We start from the raw sequence: 15,865 nt of genomic DNA on the forward strand, positions 1-15,865 counted from the left end.
GGTACACAGCCGATTACTCACCTCAGACTGATGTCCCAACAGAAAGTAGAACAAACGTTTCCAGGCTAGGCAGGGCCTGGAAACTAACCATTATACTCTCTCCAACGCAGCACACAACCCAAACAACAAAGGCAACCAATACTGGGCCTATTAAACTCAAACACAATATGCAAACAAACACGTACTTCCACGGTCTCCCAAACCAATAGTTCAAATATCCCGGATGAGCCCCCACTTGTCACGAACCGGCTCAAAGCCCGTAACAAAGGGAGACGTGGAGATAAGGAGTAACAAAATATATATTTATTAACTAAAGCAACTAAGGAAAATATACAATGATGTGTGTAATCAGTAATTAGTAGCGTAAGTGAGTGCTTTGCATGCATGAATGTGATAATGCAGGGTGTTGAATGGTGCCAAAGCAAACAAACAAAAGGCCACCAAGAACCACAACACAATCTACAAATGTCTGCATGGAGAGAGTCTCCCCCATGAATGGGGAAGGGGTGTATTTATCCTGGGAAACACCTGGGCCCAGGTGTTTCCCATGTAGCTGACGACCCTCTCAACTCCGCCCACCGGCATCCTAATAAGGAAACAAGAACAAAGACAAAATACGGCAGACAGAGTGGGAGGGTCGTCACACGTTGGACTAGTTAACTGTAAGGCTGCAAGATTGGATCACCCGAGCTGACAAGGTGAAAATCTGTCGTTCTGCCCCTGAACATGGCAGTTAACCCACCGTTCCTAGGCCGCCATTGAACATAAGAATGTGTTCTTAACTGACTTGCCTAGTTAAATAAAGGTATAAAATAAAAATTGGCGCCCAAAAATACCGATTTCCGATTGTTATGAAAACTTGAAATCGGCCCTAATTAATCGGCCATTCCGATTAATCGGTCGACCTCTAGTGTGTGCTTTCTCCTGCATTAAAAGCTCCTGTCGATTCTGCTTTCTCTCTCAATTCAAGTTAATGGCTTTATTGGCATGGGAAGCATATGTTTATATTGCCAAAGCAAGTGAAATAAATAATAAACAAAAGGTCTCTCCCTCTCTCTCTCTCTGTCTCTGTGCTGACCCTGAAACTCTACTGTTGTTGACAGTTTGCAGACATAGATAGAAAGCCCTCCCAGGGGGGGAGAGTGTCTGAGAGGGGCCATCTGGGCAGACTAGATTCGGAGGCCTGTCCCCTACACTGAGCCTCTCTAGTCTGAGTGAGCTTGTCGGAACCTAATGGGTCTGCTCTTTCACACTCTCTGTCACTCTTTCTTTCTTTGTAATCCAGACAGCCCCAATCTGGGATCTCGTTAAAAGTGTCCCAGTGCTGTAGCTGGATTAGTGGTTTAGCTGTCGCTCCTCGCCCTTTATCCCCTCAACCGGCATAGGATAAATAGACCTCATGGATTAGCCCCAAAACAGAGGCTGGGACCGGTGCCAACCGGGCAGAACCAGGACAGGGGGCAGAGGGATACACAGCAGCACATAACTCTCCAGGAAAGCAAGGCCCCAGCTGCTACAGGCTAGGCTCTTGGCACAATCCAAAATCCCAGAAAACTATACGGTTGCGTAATGAACCTCGATTACCACTGACTTTATCCAAGTGAAGGCTTGGATGTGTGTCAACTGGCAATGCAATATTCATTCCAACTAGAGGATTGTGTAGTGATGTAGGGGCATACACCACTGCTTTGTACACCATGCTATTATACTATGCATCAATGTTTTAGTGTTGCTATTTCCACAAAGCAGTAGTTTGGATGATGTTGTAGACACGCTAGGTACCATGTTACTATGCAAAGTATGCATCGATGCTTAATGTTGCTATTTTCATAAAGCAGTGGGTTGGATAATGTCGTAGACGTGTCATAGTTGTTTGTTTCAGAGATCTAAACGGATGCAAATCACTGTGCTGTACATGGAAATGCACCTCTTTGTTCACTGTACCAATTCCCACAGTATGCTTCTGTAAATCGCTGCTTAAAGCACTATTTGTACGTTTTTGTGGAGACAAAGCAGATTCTTGTGAGTTTATGTAGAGGCTCTTCGTGGAAAAGAAATGTACCGAACAAAAATATAAACGCAACATGTAAAGTGTTATAAAAGAATCCAGAAATGTTCCATATGCACAAAAAGCTTATTTCTATCAAATGTTGTGTAGCATTGTGTTTACGTCCCTGGTAGTGAGTATTTCTCCTTTGCCAAGATAGTCAATTCACCTGACAGGTGTGGCATATCAATAACCTGTTAAACAGCATGATGGGTCACCTTGGGGACAATAAAAGGCCACTCTAAAATGTGCAGTTTTGTCACACAACACAATGCCAAGTTGTCTCAGGTTTTGGGGGAGCGTACAATTGGCATGCTGACTACAGGAATGTCCATCAGAGCTGTTGCCACAGAATTTAATGTTAATTTCTCTACCATACGCCGCCTCCAACGTTGTTTTAGAGAATTTGACAGTACGTCCAACTGGTCTCACAACTGCAAACCACATGTAATCACGCCAGCCCAGGACCTCCACATCCAGCTTCTTCACCTGGGGGATCGTATGAGACCAGCCACCCGGACAGCTGTTGAAACTGGGATTCCACAACCAAAGTATTTCTGCACAAATTGGCAGAAACCGGTTGGAAGCTCATCTGCATGCTCTCTAAGGGAAGGTCATCTGTGTGTGCGTCGTCCTCACCAGGGTCTTGACCTGACTGCAGTTCGGCGTAGTAACCGACTTCAATAGGCAAATGCTCACCTTCGATGGCCACTGGCACGCTGGAGAATTGTGCTCTTCACGGATGAATCCCTGTTTCAGCTGTGCCGGGCAGATGGCGTCATGTGAGCGAGCGGTTTGCGGATGTCAACTTTGTGAACAGAGTGCCCCATGGTGGCAGTGGGGTTGTGATATGGGCAGGCAAAAGCTACAGACAACAAACACAATTGCATTTTATCGATGCCAATTTGAATGCATAGAGATACCGTGATGAGATCCTAAGGCCCATTGTCGTGCCATTCATCCGCCGCCATCACCTGATGTTTCATCACGATAATGCACGGCCCCATGTCGCAAGGGTCTGTACACAATTCCTGGAAGCTGAGAATATCCCAGTTCTTCCATGGCCTGCATACTCACCAGACATGTCACCCATTAAGCATGTTTGGGATGCTCTGGATTGACGTGTACAAGAGCGGGTTCCAGTTCCTGCCAATATCCAGCAACTTCACAAGCCATTGAAGAGGAGTAGGACACCATTACACAGGCCACAATCGACAGCCTGGACAACTCTATGCGAAGGAGATCTGTCGTGCTGCATGAGGAAAATGGTGTTCACCAGATACTGTCTGTTTTTCTGATCCACGCCCCTACCTTTTTTTAAAGGTATCTGGGTCCAACCGATTCCCAGTCCTGTGAAATCCATAGATTAGGGCCTATTTAATTTATTTAAATGGACTGATTCCCTTTTATGAACTGTAACTCAGTAAAATCTTTGAAATTGTTGCATGTTGCTTTTTATATTTTTGTTCAGTGTAGATATAAATGTATTTCTTTTGCACGTTCCCCTCTGCAGTTGATCAATTTTCTTGTCTGCCCTGATTCCCAACATGCACGCACACACACACACTGATTCCCCTCACATAGTTCATTAAGTTTTCTGTCAGGTATCGCCCGTCTTTCTCCACGCGCCTCTACGGACACATTGGCTGTTTTTCTCTCAAGGAGAACGATAAGCTTACCTTCTGTGTGTAAGTCTCTCTCTCTCTCTCTCTCTCTCTCTCTCTCTCTCTCTCTCTCTCTCTCTCTCTCTCTCTCTCTTTCTATTTCTTTCATTATGCAAAAAAATGTCTCTCCTTCCCTCTCCTACCATCTCATGTATATTAATGACGCACCAGAAACCAGTATTCGCCCTGAATGCCTTGTTCCCTGGCTAGTTGTGCATACTGAACACGCTCACACACACACACATACACTGAAACACATAAATACATACACACACATTCTCCCCACTCAAACACCACACGCAAGTCTCTCTTATTTTTTCCAGTGCGGGCAATTAGGAGGCAGAAGGCAGTAAGTGTGAAGGTGTAGAGGAATAGAGGAGAGGAACCCCCTGTGGATATGATTTAGGTTTAAGAGCAAGTCTGTTGTCTGCTGAGTTGTTTCCCTGATTGAATTCACACCCCTGGTTATAATCCTGCAGTTTGATTCCTTCCCAATCCTCTCTGGACTACACTCTGCATTGGCAAAATGCCCCCCTCTTCCATCTTCCATCTCCCGCTCTTCCATCTCCCTCTCCCCCTCTTCCATCTCCCTCTCTTCCATCTCCCTCTCTTCCATCTCCCTCTCTTCCATCTCCCTCTTCCACCTCCCTCTACCTCTCTTTCACCTCCCTCTCTTCCAACTCCCTCTCTTCCAACTCCCTCTCTTCTAGAGGTCGACCGATTATAATTTTTCGACGCCGATTATTGGAGGACTTAAAAAGCCGATACCGATTAATCGGCCGATTTATAAAAAAAGGGGGTGTTTTATTTGTAATAATGACAATTACAACAATACTGAATACTGAAAGGCATTGAAATGTATGCTTAGGTACATTCGTGCAACGATTATGCTTTTGTCGCAAATGCACTTTTGTGAAAACATCCCCCCGTTTGGCGAAGTTGGCTGTCTTTGTTAGGAAGAAATATTCTTCATAGTTCGCAACGAGCCAGGTGGCCCAAACTGCTGCATAAACCCTGACTCTGTTGCACAGAATGCAAGAGAAGTGACACAATTTCCCTAGTTGAAAGAAATTCATGTTACCAGGCAATATTAACTAAATATGCAGGTTTAAAAATATATACTTGTTTATTGATTTTATGAAAGGCGTTGATGTTTATGGTTAGGTACACATTGGTGCAACGACAGTGCTTTTTTCCGCGAATGCGCTTGTTAAATCACCCTTTTGGCGAAGTATGCTATGATTCAATGATAAATTAACAGGCACCGCATCGATTATATGCAATGCAGGACAAGCTAGATAAACTAGTAATATCATCAACCATGTGTAGTTAACTAGTGATTATGTTAAGATTGATTGTTTTTTATAAGATACGTTTAAGGCTAGCTAGCACCTTACCGTGGCTCCTTTCTGCTCTCGCATAACAGGTAGTCAGCCTGCCATGCAGTCTCCTCGTGAAGTGCAATGTTATCGGCCATAATCGGTGTCCAATTATGCCGATTACCGATTGTTATGAAAACTTGAAATCGGCCCAAATGAATCGGCCATTCCGATTAATCGGTCGACCTCTTCTCTCTTCCCCCTCTTCCAGCTCCCTCTCTTCCAACTCCCTCTCTTCCAACTCCCTCTCCCTCTCTTCCAACTCCCTCTCCCTCTCTTTTACCTCCCTCTCTTCTAACTCCCTCTCTTCCACCTCCCCTCCCCCTCTTCCACCTCCCTCTCTTCTAACTCCCTCTCTTCCACCTCCCACTCCCCCTCCCTCACTTCCATCTCCCTCTCCCCCTCTTCCACCTCCCTCTCTTCCAACTCCCTCTCTTCCACCTCCCTTCCCCCTCTTCCAACTCCCTCTTCCACCTCCCTCTCCCTCTCTTCCACCTCACTCTCCCCCCTCTTTCACCTCACTCTCCCCCCTCTTTCACCTCACTCTCCCCCTCTTTCACCTCCCTCTTCCACCTCACTCTCCTCTCTCTTCCACCTCACTCTCCTCTCTCTTCCACCTCACTCTCCCCCCTCTTCCACCTCCCTCTCTCCCTCTCTTCCAACTCCCTGTCTTCCGCCTCCCCTACCTCTCTTCCACCTCCCCTACCCCTCTTCCAACTCCCTCTTCCGCCTCCCTCTCCCTCTCTTCCACCTCACTCTCCCCCCTCTTTCACCTCACTCTCCCCCCTCCCTCTCTTCCACCTCCCTCTCCCCTCTCTTCCACCTCCCTCTCCCTCTCTTCCACCTCACTCTCCCCCCTCTTTCACCGCACTCTCCCCCCTCACTCTCCCACTCTTTCACCTCACTCTCCTCTCTCTTCCACCTCCCTCTCCCCCCTCTTCCACCTCCCCTACCCCTCTTCCAACTCCCTCTTCCACCTCCCTCTCCCTCTCTTTCACCTCACTCTCCCCCCTCCCTCTCTTCCACCTCACTCTCCCCCCTCTTCCACCTCACTCTCCCCCCTCATCCACCTCACTCTCCTCTCTCTTCCACCTCCCTCTCCCCCCCTCTTCCACCTCTCTCTCTTCCACCTCCCCTACCCCTCTTCCAACTCCCTCTTCCACCTCCCTCTCCCTCTCTTCCACCTCCCTCTCCCTCTCTTCCACCTCCCTCTCCCTCTCTTCCACCTCACTCTCCCCCCTCTTTCACCTCACTCTTCCCCTCCCTCTCTTCCACCTCACTCTCCTCTCTCTTTCACCTCACTCTCCCCCCTCCCTCTCTTCCACCTCACTCTCCTCTCTCTTCCACCTCACTCTCCCCCCTCTTCCACCTCACTCTCCCCCCTCTTCCACCTCACTCTCCCCCTCTTCCACCTCACTCTCCCCCCTCTTCCACCTCACTCTCCCCCCTCTTCCACCTCACTCTCCCCCCTCTTCCACCTCACTCTCCCCCCTCTTCCACCTCACTCTCCCCCCTCTTCCACCTCCCTCTCTCCCCCCTCTTCCACCTCCCTCTCTCCCCCTCTTCCACCTCACTCTCCCCCCTCAGTAATGGGGCCATCACAAGACTATCACGTCTGGTTTAGGAGATGGCAGAATGAGGATTTGGGATGATCAGGATGGTGTGTGTGGCAGCTGTGAAGGAGATTACTCTGGGGCCTGATCTTGTAAATGTAACCGCATCAACGCCCTTACAGAGGTTTACAACAAGGCAACGAGATCGGTCCAGAGGACCGTGCCTCAGCCACGACCAGTAACACTCTGCGAGGAGATTACCATACTGAGATATATCATTCACTACAGCCACTATGGTTCTGGATGCTGAATGGGAAGCAGGTGTTTACAGCTTCACCCTCTGTTAGCACGCTGGTTGCTGATGACATATACATACCACAGTGTCATTGTGCTTCTGTATAGAAAATAGAGAGAAGTGGCGACAGAAGGGGGGGGGGGGGGGGGGTGTAGTACAGAGAGAGAAAAGGGAGAGATTGTGATGAAGCAGGACACAGAGAGGTATCAAGAAATGTGGAGAGGGAGAGAGAGAGAATGCATCAATGTGTGAGACAGGAAGAAAGAGCTAGGAGAGACAGATGTGTGTGCATGTCATTGCCCCGGCCAGTCAGCCTATTGTGACAGCTAGGCTACCTCTGTTTCTGTCCCTAGGCCTGATACGATCAAAGTAGCAGATGGTATTATAGCACTGAGTGGTGTGGTCTCATTTCATGAAGTCGACAGACAGATGTATGTTTTTCCAGCTTTAAAACACATTACCGGCCTCTGTTATGGGAAGGACAAACTGAATTAGACAGCCACTGATGAAACAATGTGCTGTTCAACAAAATGTACTGTTAATGGGAGCCAGAAAATAAAGACTGACTGACACTGTCTTCATTGCAGTGTCAGATGGGTTTTACTAGTCTGTTTTGTTCGTGTCTTTCTTTGAAGTGCGCTTGTCTTTGTTGGGCTTTTACAAATCCCTGGCTCAAATTCACTTTGCTGTAGTGCCAAATGCATGGCCGCATTGCCTTTATTTTGTCTTTATAGGAATTAAAACAATGGAATAACAAAGGTATTGCCTTCCAAACCATGGATTAGATATGTTTTTAGAGAAACTCTCTCTCTTACGTCTTACTCTTCTGGTTGGGTTGGTAGGTTAATGTGAACGGGCTGTCTAGTTCTTACTAGTCAGCAAGCAAGGTGGAGAACGTCCACAGTACCCATCTGTTATGACCCCCATATCGGCCCCCAAACCACACACGCTCATGTAAAGAACACGTCCTCTACTTCTGTGTACATGTCCGCCCCCCCCGCCCCCCGTGTCTGTCTGTCTGTCTGTCTGTCTGTGTGTCTGTGTCTGTGTCTGTGTCTCTGTCTGTGTCTCTGTCTCTGTCTGTCTGTGCACTAGCTCCTTGTTTCCTAGCATTGGTGTAATTAGTTTTATCAGCAGCCGGAGCTCCTGCCTCGCTCAGGGGAGGGAGAGGAGAGTCATTATCTCCCTCATTTCCTTCCCTCCAGCTCTCTCTCACACACACACACACACACACACACACACAGACACAGACTGACAGACACACACAGAGACACAGTGTTGCACATTTCCACACAGACATGGGAGTGCACAGGCAGGCACGGGTACATGGATGTACTCACACACACACACACACACACACACTTACACTGGCATAGAGACGTTAGCTCATCCTCTCCTTCTCCCTCAGAGATTCATGTATGAGCAGTATTCAGTCATACTAGAGGCCATACATGTGTCTGTCAGGACTGGATTGGCTCTGACTCTTCACAAGGTTACAGCACCGCTCCTCTCTTCATCACTAGCAGTAGCTATCACTTTAGAATCCTGCTCAGGCCAACACAGCCCCCAGGGTACAGACGGGCTGTGACGGAGCACTGGGTGAGTCACCAGTACTGAGCAGCTGGATGTGTGTGTCTGGAGGTGGAGGGTGGAACTGTGTGTCACACTGTGTCTTTCTCTCTCTCTCCCCTCCTCTCCCCTCTCTCTCCCTCTCTCTGTGTGTATGTTTATCTCCTGCGTTCTCAACCTGTGTGAGTGGTTATTACCGTGTTTTGGAGTCTGAGGTCATGCAGAGTTTAGAGGGACAGCCGGCCAGTGTTCAAAAGAGGCATGGGCCACACACACACTGCGCTGGTTGTGCTATAGGAGGTGCTGTGTGTGATTGGCAGATTAGGAAGCAGTCAGAGGCCAACAGTAGACACACACCAGCCTCCCCCAGAACAAATAAGTGTATCCACCCCCTCATCTGTCACTTTCTGTGTGTGCGTTGTATGCTTGCTTATCTGTCTTCTCTGCCAATGGGAGATTTGAATTCAATTGAACAGAAATTGGGGCAGATTTTGCATGTATTCAGATATCTCTCCACAGGAAAAGGAGGTCAGCTAGTACAACACTGGTTCCATATGTATAGTTATTTTTTGGAACAAATATTTCTGGTAAACAGTGGGTCAATTCCACGGTTACAGAATGATGCTGAGACGTATGTCTGTATGTCAAACAAAAGCAGTCAACTCTTTGCACAAGCATGACTTTTTCCACGTTAAATTTCCTTAACAATTTCCACAGAACATTTTACAAAAACCCATTTACTTGAGGAACGGTGCAGATTAAAAATGTGGTAACAGAATGACAGCACAACAGCACAAACTGTTACCAAACTTTGCATCTGCACAGTCCAACTAAATGTGTTTTTGTAACATTTTCAGTAGCAACTGTTAGAAGTCGTCCTCGTGCGTAGAGTTGTATGGTTTGTTTAACTTTGCAGTCACTGGTTTCTGTTTGACGTGCATTTTAAAGTGAACAATCAGAGTCTCGGCATCATCCTGTTAGTGTAGAATTGTCCAGTAGTAGAGATGATGAAGATCATGGTACAATAGAAAGCATTTTAGGAATCACTGGCACAGTTAACTCCATTTTAAAATTGGCCCATATGTGACATCACAACTGTCTATACATTTACAACCCACTATTATTTACATTAGTAAGCCTAAACTATAACCCATGTCTGTTTCTTCCTGCTTGGTGCACATTGTTTCCTGTCCTCTGTGTTTACAGTGGCAGTCCATTTCACTTGTGGCCTTGGTAAGAGTGGCGCCATTGCCCCATGGCAGAGGCCGAGAGAGAAAGCTAAGATTAATGGGTGTTTACTGAGACCAGCGAAGGCTAAGAGACTGAGCCTGGCCATTTCTCTCCACTAAGATGACTGGGTCATCCACCGTAGAGTGTGGAGACACCGTGGGAGACGTTGAAGGCCCCACTCCCCAGTCACATCAGTGTATGATGGTATGATGGTCTTGCTTGTGGGAGACGATACAGTCCCATGCTGAAGCGGAGTTGGTTTGGCATCCGACGGGGACAGGGTAATAAAGAGTGGAGGTGTAAGGCCATATGTTTGAACTAGTCTGTCTGGGTAGAAGTTGCCTTTATAGACACGCAATAGCAATTTTTCACTCCAAAACAAACTCATCCAGAAAGAGCAATTCCACCAAGATTCATACTACTCCCACCCACACCTAAAATCCAATGTGTGTTCTATCAACCGGAATCCTCCTCCATCCAACCTTAAAAACCCATGTAACTCGTTGTCTCTCGGGGAGCTCTCTTGGCCGGTTACGGAGTGTTAGTGTCAGCCGTTGATACTGATGGATCCGGGGCCAGAGTGGTTGTGACAGATGGTGTCTCTGTGGGGACAGGAGGGGGTCTGGGTCTGGTATAGTGGTGGCGTGGTGGCAGTCTGGTCAGGTCCCACTGTGGAGCCTCCAGATGATCACGGTCAGGTTGACTGACCTGGACTAGGTCTCATGGGGCCTGGGATGGGCCAGTCTGTCTGGAATGTCTTTTCACCTGGCTAGGCTTTGTGAATGGACGTATGGGAGGTTAGGGGGGAAATATGTACGGTACATGGCAGTTATGGGATGCATGGTGTATTTTAAGCAGTATTGTCCTAGAATTGCAATGTTTTGCTTTTCGTCTCTGAGTCTGCGAGCATATGGGGGGGAATACTCTGTACAAAATATTAGGAACACCTTCCTGATATTGAGTTGCAAAACCCTTGCCCTCAGAACAGCCTCAATTCGTTGGGGCGTGGACTCTACAAGGTGTCGAAAGCGTTCCACAGTGATGCTGGCCGGTGTTGACTCCAATGCTTCCCACAGTTGTGTCAAGTTGGCTGGATGTCCTTTGGGTGGTGGACAATTTTTGATACACACAGGAAACCTTTGAGCGTGGAAAAACCCAGCAGCCTTGCAGTTCTTGACACACTCAACCCGATGCGCCTGGCACCTACTACCATACCCTGTTGAAAGGCACTTTTGTCTTACACAATTCATGTCTGAAGGCTTAAAAATCCTTCTTTAACCTGTCTCTCCCCCTTAATTTATACTGATTTGAAGTGGATTTAACAAGTGACACCAATAAGGGGTCATAGCTTTCAGCTGAATTCACCTGGTCAGTCTATCAGCAGTTCCTAATGTTTTGTACACTCAGTGTATGTACATAGCAGTACATGAATATAGAGGATCTGCATGATATTTCTTTAAATAATATTTGTGGTTAGCTCATACAATGGTTTCCACACCATTATGTTGGCTTTCATGTACCCACTCTTGTCATTTTTTTAAAATAATGTAGTCTTGTGGTCTTACGTTTGTCACGACCATGCTTATAACTATTTGTGACTCTTTGACCAAACTATCGTCCCTCTGTTTTGTGTCTTCAGGTTTTGAATGAAGAATGCGACCAGAACTGGTACAAGGCAGAGCTGAATGGGAAAGAAGGCTTCATCCCCAAAAACTACATAGAAATGAAGGGACACCCGTAAGTATGAGCCAGTCTTAGATACCAGTTGCCCTATATGAGCCCAAGTCCACATGAAACTGGAGAGCCAAAATGGCGGCGTTCACCTCCCCTAAATTACCTCATGTTTAACCTGGCGCTCAAAATTGGGGTATCAAACGTGAGGTTCTAATGTTGGAAGGTTCCACTACTAGTTTGTGAAACTTATTTTTTCCAAACGGCATTTATTTGTGCTAAATATCAGGGGGGGGAAAGTAACTTCATAGACAGATTTACTTCTCTAGTTCCCATGTTTAGAACCATTCGGAAGACACATGAAACAAAGTCTAGCTAACTCCTGTGGCTAGGATAAATGCTCCTCTGGTCTGAAGATAAGGGGGAGAAAGGTCTCATCATGCTGCTGCTGTGGTCTGGAAGCTAGCCTGGAAGTGACCTGGCTTTCTAGAGCTCATTTGTGGGTTATAGGCCTCTGAGATCCATGTGGTCGCAGGGTTGTCGGTTTGGCATCCCAGAATCCCTCATCATGTGGCGTCGTCAGTCCTGATTCCAGAGTCTGTTTCTGCTGCGTCAGGCCTATTAGGTTTGCCCCCACAATCGCCCTCTGGCCCAATATAGCCTGTGTGGATCTTTCTACATACTCTCTACTTAACATGCAGTGCATTGGGAAAGTATTCAGACCCCTTGACTTTTTCCACATTTTGTAACGTTACAGCCTTATTCTAAAATGGATTCAAAAATGTTTTTCCCCCTTATCAATCTACACACGGTACACCGTAATGAAAAAGCAAAAACAGGTTTTTAGAAATTGTTGTGTGTGTGTGTGAACATACATACAGTTGAAGTCAGAAGTTTACATACACTTAGGTTGGAGTCATTAAAACACATTTTTCAACCACTCCACAAATGTCTTGTTAGCAAACTAAACTCGGTTAGGGCATCTACTTTGTGCATGACACAAGTTATTTTTCCAACCCTGCAGTGCAGTTTAAAAAAATATGGATAAGAATAAGAGATAAAAGTAATTAAAGAGCAGCAGTAAAAAACAACAACAATATATACAGGGGGGTGACAGTACAAAGCCAATGTCCGGGGGCACCGGTTAGTTGAGGTAGTATGTACATAGGTAGAGTTAATTAAAGTGACTATGCATCAGCATTTGTGGGTTCGATTACAGGCTCAAAATGGCCAGAAACAAAGAACTTTCTTCTGAAACTCGTCAGTCTTGTTCTGAGAAATGAAGGCTATTTCATGTGAGAAATTACCAAGGAACTAAAGATCTTGTACAACGCTCCCTTCACAAAACAGCGCAAACTAGCTCTAACCAGAATAGAAAGAGGAGTGGGAGGCCCCGGTGCACACCTGAGCAAAGGGACAAGTACATTAGTGTCTAGTTTGAGAAACAGACGCCTCACAAGTCCTCAACTGGCAGCTTCATTAAATTGTACCTGCAAAACACCAGTCTCAACGTCCACAGTGAAGAGGTGACTCCGGGATGCTGGCCTTCTAGGCAACATGCTATATTTAGTAAAGAATATGACTTCAGCCGAGCAACAGGGCTTTTGTGTAACTGTCAGATAGGAGATGGATTGTACTGTAACTGTCAGATAGGAGATATATTGTACTGTAACTGTCAGATAGGAGATGGATTGTACTGTAACTGTCCTACAGAAGCCCTTTCTACATAAACTTCAGGGTTACTAAATGGATCTTATTCTGAGGTAGCCACTAAATAGAGATGGATTGTACTTTATATTCTACAGACGCACACAGTAGCAAAGAGGGGCTTTGTCCTGTGTAGTCGTCAGCTGTGTGAGAAAGCCTTCCCCACCACCGCCACCTGCTATAAGGGCTGAGAGGGCTCTCACACCGCAACCAATCAGATACAGAGGGCCCTATTATAGCAGTCAGGAAGAGACTGTCCATGAGCCTTAAGGACCCTATGACTGATTGGTCAGCTGGGCCTAAATACAGGAGGGAGGGAATCACCTGCTCTATGGAGGAGCAGCTGGTGGAGGAGGGTCCAGGATAGCAGGCAGGCAGATGGTGGGGCTGGATATGAAAAAACAGTACTCACTTCACTATAGGGCTGGCCTTGGCCTGGTTACATGCACCATGGTTGCTGTTACCATGCTGGAAAGGATCATGTGAGGAGAAGAAAGCCAAGTCACCACAGCATGGTTTGGTTTGGCTCGATAGTGTGTAAAGGGCTTTGACTCCCTTATGGAAGCCTGGTAGCCGTGGATGTCAGTGTTACCTCATCAAAGAGCAGCACTCCCCCACCACAAAGCAGGAAGGACCGGGATAATAGGAGGATATCCACAGTATCTCTCTACACACAGTGTTACTGTTACCCCAGGGTGTTACCTCGGGGAGATCAGAGCACTGTGGATGAGGGGGTTGGAGTTCTGTCATCTCTAAGCCTGTTTGTGTGTGAACACCAGGCACAAAGAATAGCATCGCTAAATGCTAAAGGCTTGTGGGTTGAAACCTATGGCCCAGTGATGCTAGTGCTACCTGACAGGTCAATGTGTGTGTACTAGAGGTCGATCGATTATGATTTTTCAACGCCGATACCGATTATTGGAGGACCAAAAAAAGCAGATACCGATTAATCGGCCGATTTTAAAAAATAAAATAAAAAACTTTTTTTTTTATTTGTAATAATGACAATTACAACAATACTGAATGAACACTTATTTTAATTGAATATAATACATCAATAAAAATCAATTTCGCCTCAAGTAGATAATGAAACATGTTCAATTTGGTTTAAATAATGCAAAAACAAAGTGTTGGAGAAGAAAGTAAAAGTGCAATATGTGCTATGTAAGAAAGCTAACGTTTCAGTTCTTTGCTCAGAACATGAGAACATATGAAAGCTGGTGGTTCCTTTTAACATGAGTCTTCAATATTCCCAGGTAAGAAGTTTTAGGTTGTAGTTATTATAGGAATTATAGGACTATTTCCCACTATACCATTTGTATTTCATTAACCTTTGACTATTGTATGTTCTTATAGGCACTAGCTAGCCATTTCACTTCGGTTACACCAGCCTCATCTCGGGAGTTGATAGGCTTGAAGTCATAAACTGCGCAATGCTTGGCGCACAATGAAGAGCTGCTGGCAAAATGCACGGAAGTGCTGTTTGAATGAATGTTTACGCGCCTGCTTCTGCCTACCACCGCTCAGTCAGATACTTGTATGCTTGTATGCTCAGTCAGATTATATGCAACGCAGGACACGCTAGATTAAATCTAGTGATATCATCAACCATGTGTAGTTAACTAGTGATTATGATTGTTTTTATAAGATAAGTTTAATGCTAGTTAGCAACTTTACCTTGGCTTACTGCATTCGCGTAACAGGCTCCTTGTCTCCTTGTGGAGTGCAACGAGAGAGAGGCAGGTCGTTATTGCGTTGGACTAGTTACTGTAAGGTTGCAAGATTGGATCCCCCGAGCTGACAAGGTGAAAATCTGTCGTTCTGCCCCTGAACAAGGCAGTTAACCCACCGTTCCTAGGCCGTCATTGAAAATAAGAATGTGTTCTTAACTGACTTGCCTAGTTAAATAAAGGTATAAAAAATGTGCATTGGCAAATCGGCGCCCAAAAATACCGATTTCCGATTGTTATGAAAACTTGAAATCGGACCTAATTAATCGGCCATTCCGATTAATCGGTCAACCTCTAGTGCAGGGGTGTCAAAGTCAAATGGACGGAGGGCCAAATAAAAAAATCAGCTACAAGACGAGGGCCGGACTGTTCGAATGTTCATTGAAAAAATTTTAAATGACGCATATAGTCTAGTGAACCTAATTGAACCTACTGAAAACCTAACAAATATATTACAATATGATCAGATAAATAAAGCAATATTTTCTTATGGCTCTGTCAGTAATCTTTAATTTTCAACAGACACAAAAGACAAATTTCCTTTATATAAATATCCCCATAACATGAACATTAAATGAAAGAAACCGGTATTCAAGGCACCATCAGTAGACTATATTTTCTATTTTAGCAAAAGTGGGCTAAATTTACTTCAAAGAAAAAACAATAATAGCAATTTTCTATCATCCACTCAACTGAAATATTTTTAAAATATAATTGGATTGAAATACAAAAAAATAAAGTGCAAAAATCTATTAATCAAAAACAACACTTTGTTTAAGGAGAAGTAACATGCAGTGAAAACAAATATTAAATTTTAACTTTTAAACTTGAACTGAGTAAAAACTCTAAATATGTGATTGCACAGTAATGTTCACTTGTTTGAGGTTGAGGGTGATACTTGGTGGTGTCCCATCTTTTCCACAAGTTCATCAATGTTCGGGGTAAGGCTCTGAGCTGAAGAAATCCTCAGAATTGAGTGGAGGTGTTCAGCAGTAAGTCGACTTCTGTGTGATGTTTTGT

General features: G+C 45.5%; 1 protein-coding gene across 1 annotated transcript in view; it reads left to right on the forward strand.

Moving 5' to 3' along the window:
• Nucleotides 1-15,865, forward strand: part of LOC139370343 (growth factor receptor-bound protein 2-like) — a 46,824-nt gene that overhangs the window by 19,448 nt on the left and 11,511 nt on the right. The window contains exon 2 of the mRNA XM_071109769.1: nt 11,377-11,474. Within this exon, the coding sequence (XP_070965870.1) occupies nt 11,377-11,474 (98 nt within the window). The remainder of the gene's footprint in view (nt 1-11,376; nt 11,475-15,865) is intronic.

The sequence above is a fragment of the Oncorhynchus clarkii genome, chromosome 17 (genome assembly GCF_045791955.1).
Source record: "Oncorhynchus clarkii lewisi isolate Uvic-CL-2024 chromosome 17, UVic_Ocla_1.0, whole genome shotgun sequence".
NCBI lineage: Eukaryota > Metazoa > Chordata > Actinopteri > Salmoniformes > Salmonidae > Oncorhynchus > Oncorhynchus clarkii.